This window comes from Polypterus senegalus, chromosome 3, assembly GCF_016835505.1.
Source record: "Polypterus senegalus isolate Bchr_013 chromosome 3, ASM1683550v1, whole genome shotgun sequence".
Taxonomy (NCBI): Eukaryota; Metazoa; Chordata; class Cladistia; order Polypteriformes; family Polypteridae; genus Polypterus; species Polypterus senegalus.
This window is the reverse complement of record NC_053156.1, coordinates 45,047,412-45,061,848: the sequence shown is the minus strand read 5'-3', so window position 1 is coordinate 45,061,848 and position 14,437 is coordinate 45,047,412. Positions and strand designations below refer to the sequence as shown.

At 38.1% G+C, this 14,437-nt stretch overlaps 1 protein-coding gene across 7 annotated transcripts in view; it reads right to left on the bottom strand.

Annotated features, from left to right (window-relative positions):
* slc12a9 (solute carrier family 12 member 9) overlaps positions 1-14,437 on the bottom strand; it is a 253,109-nt gene that overhangs the window by 44,046 nt on the left and 194,626 nt on the right. For 6 of the 7 annotated variants that reach the window (XM_039747083.1, XM_039747082.1, XM_039747081.1 and 3 more), the window contains 3 exons: positions 6,217-6,391; positions 5,504-5,650; positions 1,355-5,148 (listed from right to left, as the gene is read on the bottom strand). In XM_039747083.1, coding sequence (XP_039603017.1) covers positions 4,265-5,148; positions 5,504-5,650; positions 6,217-6,391 — 1,206 coding nt within the window. In that variant the 3' untranslated portion in view covers positions 1,355-4,264. Of the gene's footprint in view, positions 1-1,211; positions 1,298-1,354; positions 5,149-5,503; positions 5,651-6,216; positions 6,392-14,437 lie in introns of those variants that run through there. The other variant, XR_005632886.1, reaches the window with a different exon arrangement.

The window sequence follows — 14,437 nt, the reverse complement described above, 5'->3', positions numbered from 1 at the left end:
GGAAGGGATGCTTTTTCATAATAATGTAATATTCCAATTCTCACATGGATATTGACCTTATAAAGTTCATATGTAAAAGTGCATTTTAGATTTTATGAAGAAGGTGTTTTTCATAGTCTGGATCTTTATAGAGGTCTATAGCAGCTATATTTCCTTGCAAAGTCAAATGCATATCTATGTTAAATGATCACTTATGTCATGCAACACTTTTATAAACAAACTGAATTATTTTTGGACAATGATACTGTTTATGAACACTTACAAGCAAAGACTGAGTCAGCCCAACTTTCATCTGTCATTTCACAGTGCTGTCAACTTTACAATTTTTAAATTTATGACCAGCCAATTTACTCAAATAGCTAATAAATAAAGTTATAGATCTCTCTGCAAATCACAATTCCTAGAAGACATTCTGTCATGCTGATGACGCCCTTGTTGCTTTTGCCAAAAGATGTGCTCCAACTTAATATTTAGTTTTTGTTTTTAAACAGACATACAGTATGTATTTGTTTATCAGTGTAGTATATAACTAGAAACTGAAGTCCAACATAAAAATGGTGTTTTTTTTTTTCCTGAAATAATTGCATACAAATTCATAATCCACACTTTTCTATTAACTTTAATAATTTTGGCATACCTTTTTATTTTTTAAAGGAGACTTTAAGCAGAATAATCTACTACAGGTGTCTGTTCAGTTTAAAAAATTACTGAATAGTATTGGGTCTCCACAATCTAACACAGAATAAAATGTAGAAAGGTTTAATATGCATTTATGACACAAATCTTCACTAAATGATGGATACAGACATTAGTAATATGATTCACTCATTCTAGGGAATCCGCAAATAAATCTTGGATGCAGAGAGCAAAGGTGAAACATTTCTTAGTACTGCAGGTCAATAAATGTAGAGGTGATGTATATGTAAGTTAGTTAATATTTACTGCTTTGAAAGTTTCACACTTCAAGTTGCGAATACAAATCCAAATACTTTTGTACTCTGGAAACAAACTAAACATTAATCAGTGTCACTATACTTAATGTAAAACTTATTTTATAAATGTAAATATTTAAATTGTAAAGTAATGCTTTGCAGATAAAAAGTGTACAGTCAAAACAAAAACACAATACATTCTATCAATAACTAAACAAAATACTGTACATTCATCAGGTAAATCTAAGTCAAAAAGAAAAAAAAATCAGTTCAACTTACCTAATAGTGGTCTTTTGTACTGGCATAATTAAAAGAAAGGAAGGCATAAGCTGTTCAACTGTCCCCACCCCTCTACTCACAGCTCTCTAATAAGAAATACATTTGATTAAAATCTAGAAAAAAACGGCAAACAAAGCAAAACAAAAGCTTAAATTTACTTTTATTGATACTATCATGGCATTTGTCACATTACAGAAGCAAACTGAAACGGGATACAAATTCCTCTCACTAATTTAATTTAGTAGCAGGACAAAATGTATTATGGGTAAGTTTTCCTCTTGATTTTAAATATTCTTGGATAACAGCAGACACAAATTGAGATATATTAAGGCATCACAGCAAAAGAACCATAAGTTACTCAAGCATATTTTGCAATTTTATGGATGGTATTAGATATCAATGGCACTGTTTCAACCAAGACAGCTTATTCGTTCTTTTGTGCTACAAAATGTTGACTTTTACAACAAAAATGACAGATTCACTTCAAAGGTTTGCTTATTCTACTCATACTCTGCAAACTAGTTTGCAAATTTTGGCATTTGTTTGAGCAAGCACTAGAGTAAACTACAACGTCAAAGTTGCAAACTTTTCAGTGAACAGTATTTAAGGATATGTATGCAGAAAAATTACATAAAAAAGCATTCTTGGCATCTACTGGTCTTTGCAAAGAAACCTGTTAATTAAAAGAAATATTACCTCAATTATTTAGTAACAAAATCTTCCCATTTTGAACGCTTCATGACAAAAATAGTTAATGTGGAAGTGTGCTTCTGTGCTTAGGAGTAACTGAAAAATGTATAGCTGCCTTTCACTTGTTGCTCATGTTGCAAACCTACTTGGCTATGCATTACCACAGTGTAGTGTGCCACTTTTTCCTCCTATTTTTAAAGTGTGTTTGTAACAGGGAGAATACACATGAACAAAACCTCTTTGAGAAAATGTTATTGATTCACACTGCACATACACAAGGAAGACAGACGGTTACTACTAAACATCACATGAGAAGATGCCTTTACTCAAAAGCACCATATTGGGATTTAGATCTAAAATCCATGAAAGGTTGAAAATATTTTGAACACACATAATGCAGAGTAATGTTTTTGACAACTTAAACATGATAATCAAATAGGTTTTATATAAAAGTAACTGAAAGAAGTTATGTCTGGAATACAACTAGGAAAATAATAGGATATATGTAAAAACATGTAAACCTATAACAACCAGTAGCTGAAACAAAGTGAAATATGGCAAGATGTTGTCTATACAGTGAACACACCCGACTATATGTACTGCTTTTAAGGTATGTGTTCAGCCACATCAAATATGCTGGGGTAACACAATTGTTAAGTATGAAGAATATCTAATGTAGTCACTGTTAAAAATGTGTGTTGCTTTGTATGCAAATAAAAGCATGCATAATTAGATTTGTTCTCATCAATAAAAGGAATTACGTAATCTGTACAGGTGTGTACAAGGCAGACATAGCTGTTTCATAAACTACATCAACCATGAGTGGTATGTGAACACCAGGAAAGTTCCAGGGCCAAGCTCATAAACCTTAAAACAGCGTAAACCACACCTGGCACAGGAACATCTAACACGGTCATTTCAAAAACAATCCCATAATACATCTGTGCCAAAGGGCTGCCATTTTAAGCATGTACCATATATATCAAAAGTCCTATTCATTTATATTTAAGGTAGAATGTCACGTTTTAGGCACTTTCAAATAAGCAGTACTTTTGAAATGATTTTTCGAAATATTCAGTCATCTTTTATTCAAAAAGGTTGAGAACAGAATTAATTTAAAATAAAGATGACCACAATACCACTCATGAAAAAAAAGCATTAAGCTTTCAAAGATCTAAAAATGCTGTTGGTGTTAATTCATCCTATATAAGAAAATGAATTGAAAAGGGTTATAAAGCGCATTATTACTGTTCGAACAAAAGTCTTTGGTTAACTGAATGATGTAGACAAAATTGACAGTAGAGAAGCTTTTGACAAATGTTACACATCCTTTACAAAAATCTGTAAAACTGTCTGTCACTAGTTGATGGACTGAGCTACATGTCTCATACATGCAGGTAGAGAACTTTCAAGTTTAGTCATAGGTACAAACTTTTAGAAGATTTGTTCTGGGAAGAAATGTTTAAAAACTGGATCTTTTGTTATGAAGTAAATTCATGTTGCCTGCATCTCTGTCAAAACTCACATTTTTTCATACAGACACACCAACATTAAAAACAAAAAATCCGTCAGCAAGACTACGTTGTACTGGTTCTACAGACAAGATGTATACTTTTGTCATTTATAGTTCCATCCCACTGAACTGGCTTATTTCAATACAGGGCCATAGTCAGATGCCATAATTTATCTTGGCAGCAATGATATCGATGAAAGCTTATCCAGATGAAATCTAAATAATTTCTCAAATTATTAAACAACATTTTTAGTTTTTTTTTTTTTACTTCTGTCTTTTTTCCTTCTCCATTTCAGCAATCCTAGAGTTAAAAACTATAGCCAATTAGCTTCATACAGAATTTGAATCTGCTGACATAAGTTGTCAGTATAAGACTCTTACAAAAGTATCCATCAGGGCACTGAAGAGCAGCACAAGCCCATGGGGATATATGCTGTGCTCATCAAATTGCCAACTCCTCTGTCATTAAGTAGGAATTACACATTGCTAGTACTGAAAAAATTGTCTTTCTTTAGTCACATATCAATCATTTTATACTGCATGACAACAAGTCACAAATGATTTTAGACAGAAATAAATACCTTTCAGCCTCCGCAGCTGTAATCCACATTTTGATTCTATGGGACACTGTAAATTTCCTCAGATATTCATATTGGGAACACTTCTCACTAGAGGTGTTGCCTTACTGCAGTCCACAGCAAACTACATGTTATCAACAGTGGAACCGACACTGGTGGGCTTTTTTACTCATTCACAAAACAACATTTTTTAAATGCTTTTAAAGCCCAGTACTAGAAACTTTGGTGACTGAAGAGAAAAAATTAACAAGCACATATGCACCACCATACGGTCAGAGCTCAGTACAAGTTACAGCAGTAAGACCATGAATAAGCAGAGTGGGTCCCAGATCTCTAGTCATGATCTCTAGCTGCTCCAGGTAACGCTCATATTGGGAAGTATCAGCTGGAGGCCGGGGAAGATACAGAAAACGAACAGCGGTATTTAGAGCTTGCTTAAGAATCATTTGGTTGATAGCTACAAGGTAGTCATCAGTAATCTTTGAGACATTTGTTAAGCTAGCAGAATTGGGTGCATTGGCAATGGATCTTACACCATCGTCCCCAGCCCCAGGAGTAGGAGCTCTCTGCTTTTTGTGCCAGTGTAAAGCAGTGACATCATCCCAGATCACAATCTTGATAGTGGCTTTGATCCGCAGTTTATTCAGTAATTCCCTGAGTTTCTCCTCTTTGCGGATCCACCCGTCATCTCCAGACTCAATGCACAAAAAAATCCGCAAACGTGCAGATCTCCAAGAGGATACCATATTCAAGATACATGCCATCTGTAACAAAAACAGACTGCAGACATCCACATAATTGGTGCTGTCTGGGCGAAGAAGGTTCAGTGGCCACACATCAATGGCAATGCGATCAGGTTGCTTTCTGCTACGTGAGAATAAGTCCTCCTTGTCTAGAGAAAAAAAGTAACGACCCAGACAGACATTCTTCTGCATTTTGATGGCATCAGAAATAATTGCCACGTACTCAGCTGAAGACATGTATTTGCTGCTCTCATTGTCTCGTACAGGAGGGAAATGAGCTTGCAATGATGTCACATCCACACCAAACAAATCATTTTCTTGGCTATTCTGAAAGGCTGGATCTTGCAAGAAATAGTCTTCTGGGGTACAGTTGTCATAAAATCCTAGCACAAGAGTGTTGGGCTTCATTCCACCTAGAAAACATAAGATAACAGACATAAAGACTTGGAAGTATTCCTCTTACATGCAAAGAACATTGGACATAAAACACGATACAAGAAATAAAATGGCACTGTCTTAAGGGGCATATTAAAAATGTGCCTTAATTGCACAAAAATGGCTATAACAGAATTGTGTTCTGCTGTTGACAGCAAGTTTTGATGAGATGGTTACCAGAGCATAATGGTGCCACATCTGCAGGTAGGTATTGGAAATTTTGCTTCCTTAATGAAGTAAGCAGTATTAAACATAGTCAGCAGAAACCTTAAAACTTGTCTATTAAAGAACCACCTTCACAATTTAATTATGATTAGTTGCACAGACACTTACCCAGACCAGTAATGCGAAGAAGGTGCTGAGTACCTTGTCGGACAGAAGGTGATAGTGTAAGGTCCACAAAAGCCTTCACATTCAACTTGTCTACCAAACTGAGCCAAAAATTGTACTGCGGTTGGATGGGGTCTGACGGGAGTGAATCTGCATATAACAGAGAAGTATTTGTCAACTAAAGCATGGTGAATTCAGGCTGAAAACAAAGTACAAGCTTAATAAGATTACGTGAGCAGCACCAAAACAGCAAAAACAACTCCAGTTAGAATTATTTCTGTTCCATTAGAATCCCTCAGACTTAAAAGACTCTACCACTTTTACTCAAGTTCTTCACTAACGGAGTAAAATTATTTCAATCATGCACATTAGCCAGTGCTGTGTATGTAAGTGCTTTTATGCATAAAATTAACTGCCTGTGTATTTTCTACTTTTGAATAGAAAAGCCACATAAATACTTGTGAGGCTTACTAAAGCATTTATCACATTCATAAATAGTTCCATGAACAAAGAAGGAAAATACTGCTGTAAACTTCAGATTTACATCTTACTTACTATTAACATTACTGATAATGTCTGTATCTAAGCCTGCGTGCTAGACAGTTACAGCCACATCAGAATACAGCTTTCCACTTTGTCCACGATTTAAGCAGTTTGCTAAAACTTTCACTTTATCTCTAATTTTTTTTAAACTGTAGGTTGACAATACCACTTACCCAGGTCTCCAATCTCCACATGACCCAAAACATACAGACCACCCTTCTTGAGGTCATTGATAAATTTAATGAGATGACAGCTAGTTCTTGCATTGGCCACCATGAGCAGAATCTGAGGCCTCCAGAACTTGACATGTTCTTTACGAATATCCAAGAGAAGCAAGTACTTTCTCACCTATAAAGTAAAATAGGAAAGGAAGGTGGTAACATTCTTGTTTTAGAAGACAACAGATTTTATTAACATTCATCATTGTATAAAACTAAAGAGAGCAAGTACCAAAGACATAGTCACTTATGAGGTGTTTTGCCAGCAGGAGACCACCATATTTCCAAGTTGTTTGTGAATGTTGCAATGAACCCAAGTCAATCAAAAGCAATAACAGTATGTTTACATACCCTAAAGTGTCTCTCTTTCATTAGTTAAATAAACTATTTGCACATATATATGCACCAGTAGCTGAGGCCAGTGCATCACAGCTGAGCGAAACTGGTTTTATCAAAGGTGCCACCTATATCAAAGTTATGTATAGTGAAAGGCTTATTAACATTAGATAGCGGAGGTTTAAAGCATCCCAACAGTGTATAGCTGTCCAGGATTGATCACTTATGCAAAAGGCAGTGTGTGACAGCTCATCTTTATGCACCATTATGCACAAAGGTTCTATTGATGTGCACAGGAATTATTTTGTTGATGTACAATAAGAACAATGGAACAGCGATAAGTTATAGTGAGCTTTTAAAGATGAGTAAAATGTCTTTGACTATTTATTTTCACAATAAGAATTAAAAAAATATTTTACACAAAGATAATTACCTTTACTTAAGTAGTGTAAGTTTAAGCAGAGCAGATATACAGGTATACTGAAAATGTATTTCATCAACTTTGAATTGTAACGCTATTGTAATATTAACTAAGAACTTCTTGTGACATTTGGCTTAGCAGTTGTTTTTGCTTTCTAATGTTAGTTTTCCAAAATGAAGAGAAAAAAAACACATAATGTACTTCTTCAGAAAAAAAAGAAAGATGAGGATGAGAAAACTCATTCAGTGCCAGATGATTCAAGTGCAAAAACAGTCAAAGATCCACGAGATAGAGAGCAAGAAGATGAGTCACCTGGAGAGACAGCCAGTTTGCATTGCAGAGGTACAGAACAGAAGACCAGTGAATGTCTTCAGAGTGAAATCCAGGGTGACACAAAAGCTGAGTATCAGACGCAGACACAGGGGCATGTGCTTCTACCAGCACTGCTCCATCAGGTTTTATGATGAGATATTATCTGACACTCTGTCATACTGTGTGTATATGTTTCTTAGTGATTTTTCTATCTGCAGACACTAGAAAATTTAGAGATAATCCACCGATGCAGCCAGTTTTAAAACTATACACAAAGATTCTGATAGGAGACAGGAGAATAAGTTTCAAGGTGGTCTGGTACAGTATTCACCCCTGGCTTGAATACTCAAAAAATTCGGACTCTGCATATTGCTATGCCCGCAGATACTTTAGCCATCCCAAAAGCTCTGAGACTCATCATCAGGATTAAACAACTGGAAAAAAGCAACTTACAAAGAGGAAGTTTTTGCAGTGCATGTACTGTAAATTCTGAACAGCATAACAAAAGCAATGATTGTATGGAGGGACTATTATGTAGCTGTAAAAAAACAATGAAACAATGCCTAAACAACACAGGCTAAAGAAAATCAGGACTATATTAAAACAGTAAGCAAAGTACTATTACTTACAGCCACACAAAACAATTGCACAAAGAGAACATGATAAGTCAGCAGAATTGGATAATAAAGGAAACTTCATGGCTATTTTGGAAACAATTGCCTTCATTTGACAAATCTTTGAAAAATAGGTTGGCTTCTACTCATAATGTAAAGTTCACCAGCAAAGTAATACTAAATGAAGTGCTGCGTTGTATATATATGTATGTATGTATGTATGTATGTCATAGATGGCCGGGGACCTTGCCCAGCCGGGCCAGCTCTGCTATAGAAGGACTGGGGAAGCAAGTTTGGACAGAACACTACCTCCCCCGAAAAACTAGATGGCCGGCCCCCTGGGAGGCAGCCGTACCTCAGACTCCCACAGGGCTTCATGGGAGATGGAGTCTGATACAGCCCTGTTGGGGCCAGGGGGTGCTGCAGCTGTTCCTGAGCCCATGAAGTGCTGCCAGAAGTGGGGCAACGAGCACCTGAAGCACTTCTGAGTGCCTTCAATAAGGGACCAGTGAACAGTAGTCGGTGAGCCAGAGTCGGGTGGAAGGTACACGAAGCTTACCGAGGAGGACTAAAACAGAAGAAGAATTATAAGCATTGTGTGCTTTTGTGTTTGTGGGACTGAGTTGTGCCTGTGGGAAACAGGGAACGTGTTTCCAACCTGGTGAAGAAAATAAAAGTATATTTTGTTTTATAAGTGTGCCCCTAGAGTATATAAACTGCTCAAAAAAATTAAAGGAACACTTTGAAAACACATCAGATCTCAATTGGAAAAAGAAATCCTCCTGGATATCTATACTGATATAGACTGGGTAATGTGTTAGGAACGAAAGGATTATACATCGTTTGATGGAAATGAAAATGATCAACCTACAGAGCCCTGAATTCAAAGACGCCCCAAAAATCAGAGTGAAAAAAATTATGTGGAAGGCTAGTCCATTTTGCCAAAATTTAATTGCAGCAACTCAAAATTGTACGCAGCACTTTGTATGGCCCCTGTGTTCTTGTATACATGCCTGACAACATCGGTGCACGCTTCTAATGAGATGACAGATGGTGTTGTGGGTGATCTCCTCCCAGATCTGGACCAGGGCATCACTGAGCTCCTGGACAGTCTGAGGTGCAACCTGGTGGCATTGGATGGACCAAAACATAATGTCCCAGAGGTGTTCTATTGGATTTAGGTCAGGAAAGTGTGGTGGCCAGTCAATGGTATCAATTCCTTCATCCTCCAGGAACTGCCTGCATACTCTCACCACATGAGGCCAGGAATTGTCGTGCACCAGGAGCCACTGCACCAGCATAGGGTCTGACAATGGGTCCAAGGATTTCATCCTGATACCTAATGGCAGACAAGGTGCCTTTGTCAAGCCTGTAGCGGTCTGTGTGACCCTCCATGGATATGCCTCCCCAGACAATCATTAACCCACCACCAAACTGCTCATGCTGAATGATGTTACAAGCAGCATAATGTTCTCCATGGCTTCTCCAGACCCTTTCACTTCTGTCACATGCTCAGGGTGAACCTGCTCTCATCTGTAACAAGTACAGGGCACCAGTGGTGCATCTGCCAATTCTGGTATTCTATGGCGAATGCCAATCGAGCTGCATGCTGCTGGGCAGTGAGCTCAGGGCCCATTAGAGGACATGGGATCCTTGGGTCACCCTCATGAAGTCTTTCTGGTTGTTTGCTCAGAGACATTCACACCAGTGGCCTGCTGGAGGTCATTTTGTAGGGCTCTGGCAGTGCTCATCCTGTTCCTCCTTGCCCAAAGGAGCAGATACTGGTCCTGCTGATGGGTTATGGACCTTCTATGGCCCTCTCCAGCTCTCCTAGAGTAACTGCTTGTCTCCTAGAATCTCCTCCATGCCCTTGAGGCTGTGCAGGGAGACACAGCAAACCTTCTGGCAATGACACGTATTGATGTGCCATCCTGGAGAAGTTGGACTACCTGTGCAACCTCTGTAGGGTCCAGATATAGCCTCATGCTACCAGTAGTGACACTGACTGTAGCCAAATGCAAAACTAGTGAAGAAACAGTCAGAAAAGATGAGGAGGGAAAAATGTCACTGGCCTCCACCTGTTAAACCATTTCTGTTTTGGGGGTCATCTCATTGTTGCCCCTCTAGTGCATCTGTTGTTAATTTCATTAACACCACAGCAGCTGAAACTGATTAACAACCCCCTCTGGTACTTAACTGACCAGATTAATATCCCATAAGTTTCACTGACTTTATGCTATACTCTGATTAAAAAGTGTTCCTTTAATTCTTTTGAGCAGTATATATATATATATATATATATATATATATATATATATATATATATATATATATATATATATATATATATATATATATATATATATCCATCCTTCTATATAAAAACGGTCGGGATTGTCCTTCCGTCCCATGAGTGCTACGCAGGCGCGGACTTTCACACACACGCCCCGTCCACTTTGCAATGCACGATGGGATTTGTAGTTTTGTTTTTCCAGGTAAAAGGTGATTTTCTACTCCAGACTGTGCGATATCTTCTTCTTCTTTCTTACTATATAAAAATGCTCGGGATTGTCCTTCTGTCCCGTGAGTGGAAAGCATAGTGGTATTCCGCTTAGCACAGACTTACTACTTGCAGTTTGCGGTACGAAGTGACATGATGTGAGCAGAGTTCTGATGCTCCCATTGTTCCCTTGCTTTTGTGCGCGATGTGCTGGAAAAATAGACAAAATTATGTCTCTGGAAATAATTAATGTTGATGGAGTACAAATGCCTCATCGCGTAGTTAATATCAGGGGGGTTCAAAAGGGCGACCTCAATATAAAAAAAAAGTTTAAATTTCATTACAAAAATAACAGAAACTACGAGTATTAAAGTAATACCGCTCAAATGCAATATAACCAAATTAATGTGTTTGTATAAAATATCAAATTGATCTACATATTGAATTGCCTTAAGAAGTGGTCAACCTAGTATATAAATAATATTATACACACACACACATACACACACATATATATACATATATATATATATACATATATATATACATACACATATACACAGTGGTGTGAAAACCTATTTGCCCCCTTCCTGATTTCTTATTCTTTTGCATGTTTGTCACACAAAATGTTTATGATCATCAAACACATTTAACCATTAGTCAAATATAACACAAGTAAACACAAAATGCAGTTTTTAAATGATGGTTTTTATTATTTAGGGAGAAAAAATCCAAACCTACATGGCCCTGTGTGAAAAAGTAATTGCTCCCTTGTTAAAAAATAACCTAACTGTGATGTATCACACCTGAGTTCAATTCCCGTAGCCACCCCCAGGCCTGATTACTGCCACACCTGTTTCAATCAAGACTTCACTTAAATAGGAGCTGCCTGACACAGAGAAGTAGACCAAAAGCACCTCAAAAGCTAGACATCATGCCAAGATCCAAAGAAATTCAAGAACAAATGAGAACAGAAGTAATTGAGATCTATCAGTCTGGTAAAGGTTATAAAGCCATTTCTAAAGCTTTGGGACTCCAGCGAACCACAGTGAGAGCCATTATCCACAAATGGCAAAACATGGAACAGTGGTGAACCTTCCCAGGAGTGGCCGGCCGACCAAAATTACCCCAAGAGCGCAGAGACGACTCATCTGAGAGGTCACAAAGACCCCAGGACAACGTCTAAAGAACTGCAGGCCTCACTTGCCTCAATTAAGGTCAGTGTTCACGACTCCACCATAAGAGACTGGGCAAAAACGGCCTGCATGGCAGATTTCCAAGACGCAAACCACTGTTAAGCAAAAAGAACATTAGGGCTCATCTCAATTTTGCTAAGAAACATCTCAATGATTGCCGAGACATTTGGGAAAATACCTTGTGGACTAATGAGACAAAAGTTGAACTTTTTGGAAGGCAAATGTCCCGTTACATCTGGCGTAAAAGGAACACAGCATTTCAGAAAAAGAACATCATACCAACAGTAAAATATGGTGGTGGTAGTGTGATGGTCTGGGGTTGTTTTGCTGCTTCAGGACCTGGAAGGCTTGCTGTGATAGATGGAACCATGAATTCTACGGTCTACCAAAAAATCCTGAAGGAGAATGTCCGGCCATCTGTTCGTCAACTCAAGTTGAAGCGATCTTGGGTGCTGCAACAGGACAATGACCCAAAACACACCAGCAAATCCACCTCTGAATGGCTGAAGAAAAACAAAATGAAGACTTTGGAGTGGCCTAGTCAAAGTCCTGACCTGAATCCAATTGAGATGCTATGGCATGACCTTAAAAAGGCGGTTCATGCTAGAAAACCCTCAAAAAAAGCTGAATTACAACAATTCTGCAAAGATGAGTGGGCCAAAATTTCTCCAGAGCGCTGTAAAAGACTCATTGCAAGTTATCGCAACACTTGATTGCAGTTATTGCTGCTAAGGTTGGCCCAACCAGTTATTCGGTTCAGGGGGCAATTACTTTTTCACACAGGGCCAGTAGGTTTGGATTTTTTCTCCTAAATAATAAAACCATCATTTAAAAACTGCATTTTGTGTTTACTTGTGTTATATTTGACTAATGGTTAAATGTGTTTGATGATCAGAAACATTTTGTGTGACAAACATGCAAAAGATTTATTAAAAAAGAAAAACTGAAATATCACATGGTCCTAAGTATTCAGACCCTTTGCTGTGACACTCATATATTTAACTCAGGTGCTTCCATTTCTTCTGATCATCATTGAGATCATCTTCATTTAAGTCCAGCTGTGCTTGATTATACTGATTGGACTTGATTAGGAAAGCCACACACCTGTCTATATAAGACCTTACAGCTCACAATGCATGTCAGAGCAAATGAGAATCATGAGGTCAAAGGAACTGCCTGAAGAGCTCAGAGACAGAATTGTGGCAAGGCACAGATCTGGCCAAGGTTACAAAAAAAGTTCTGCTGCACTTAAGGTTCCCAAGAGCACAGTGGCCTCCATAATCCTTAAATGGAAGACATTTGTGACAACCAGAACCCTTCCTAGAGCTGGCCGTCCGGCCAAGCTGAGCTACCGGGGGAGAAGAGCCTTGGTGAGAGAGGTAAAGAAGAACCCAAATATCACTTTGGCTGAGCTCCAGAGATGCGGTCAGGAGAAGGGAGAAAGTTGTAGAAAGTCAACCATCACTGCAGCCCTCCACCAGTCAGGGCTTTATGGCAGAGTGGCCTGTCGGAAGCATCTCCTCAGTGCAAGACACATGACAATCCACATGGAGTTTGCTAAAAGACACCTGAAGGACTCTGAGATGGTGAGAATAAGATTCTCTGGTCTGATGAGACCAAGATAGAACTTTTTGGCCTTAATTCTAAGTGGTATGTGTGGAGACAACCAGGCACTGCTCGTCACTTGTCCAATATAGTCCCCACAGTGAAGCATGGCGGTGGCAGCATCATGCTGCGGGGGTGTTTTTCAGCTGCAGGGACAGGACGACTGGTTGCAATCAAGGGAAAGATGAATGCGGCCAAGTACAGGGATATCCTGGACAAAAACCTTCTCCAGAGTGCTAAGGACCTCAGACTGGGTCGAAGGTTTACCTTAACTCAAAAGGGTGCTTCTACTAAATACTGAGCAAAGGGTCTGAATACTTAGGACCATGTGATATTTCAGTTTTTCTTTTTTAATAAATCTGCAACAATTTCAAAAATTCTTTTTTTTTTGTCTGTCGATATGGGGTGCTGTGTGTACATTAATTAGGAAAAAAATTAATTTAAATGATTTTAGCAAATGGCTGCAATATAACAAAGAGTGAAAAATTTAAGGGGGTCTGAAAACTGTGTGTGTGTGTATGTATATGTATGTGTGTGTATATATATATATATATATATATATATATATATATATATAGATAGAGAGAGAGAGAGAGAGAGAGAGAGAGAGAGAGAGAGAGAGACTAGATGCAGCAGGATTTACTGATAAAAACTGTACACATACTAAAACATTATGGTCTTAAATACAGAGACAACATAATTGCACCAACATATGATGGTGCATCAGTCATAAGTGGCAAATTTACAGGAGTCCAAGCTTTCATTAAAGAGATAGCAAAACATACATTTTACATCCATTGCAGTGCACATTGTTTAAATTTAGTTTTAATGGATAAAGTCAAAACTGTCCCTGAGGCAAAACAATTCTTCTCCTTTGTAGAAACACTGTATGTATTCACTTGGTCTTAAGTGAATCAGAAATAGCTTGGTGTATAGAGAAAATTGTATGAAGGCACACCAAGAGGGCTTCAGGGACTAAGCGACACTCGCTGGGCATGTCTGTATGTGGCTCTGCATAATATTATGAAAAGAGACAACCTGCCGTTAAACAAGTCTTGCAAGAAATATATCAAAAAAAACATGGAGATAGAACTGTTGAGGTGTGAGGTCTGCATGCACAGTAACTGTTACAGTTTATTGTTTGTCTTATATATATTCTGTGAAGTTCTTGGAGCTACCACACTTCTATCCG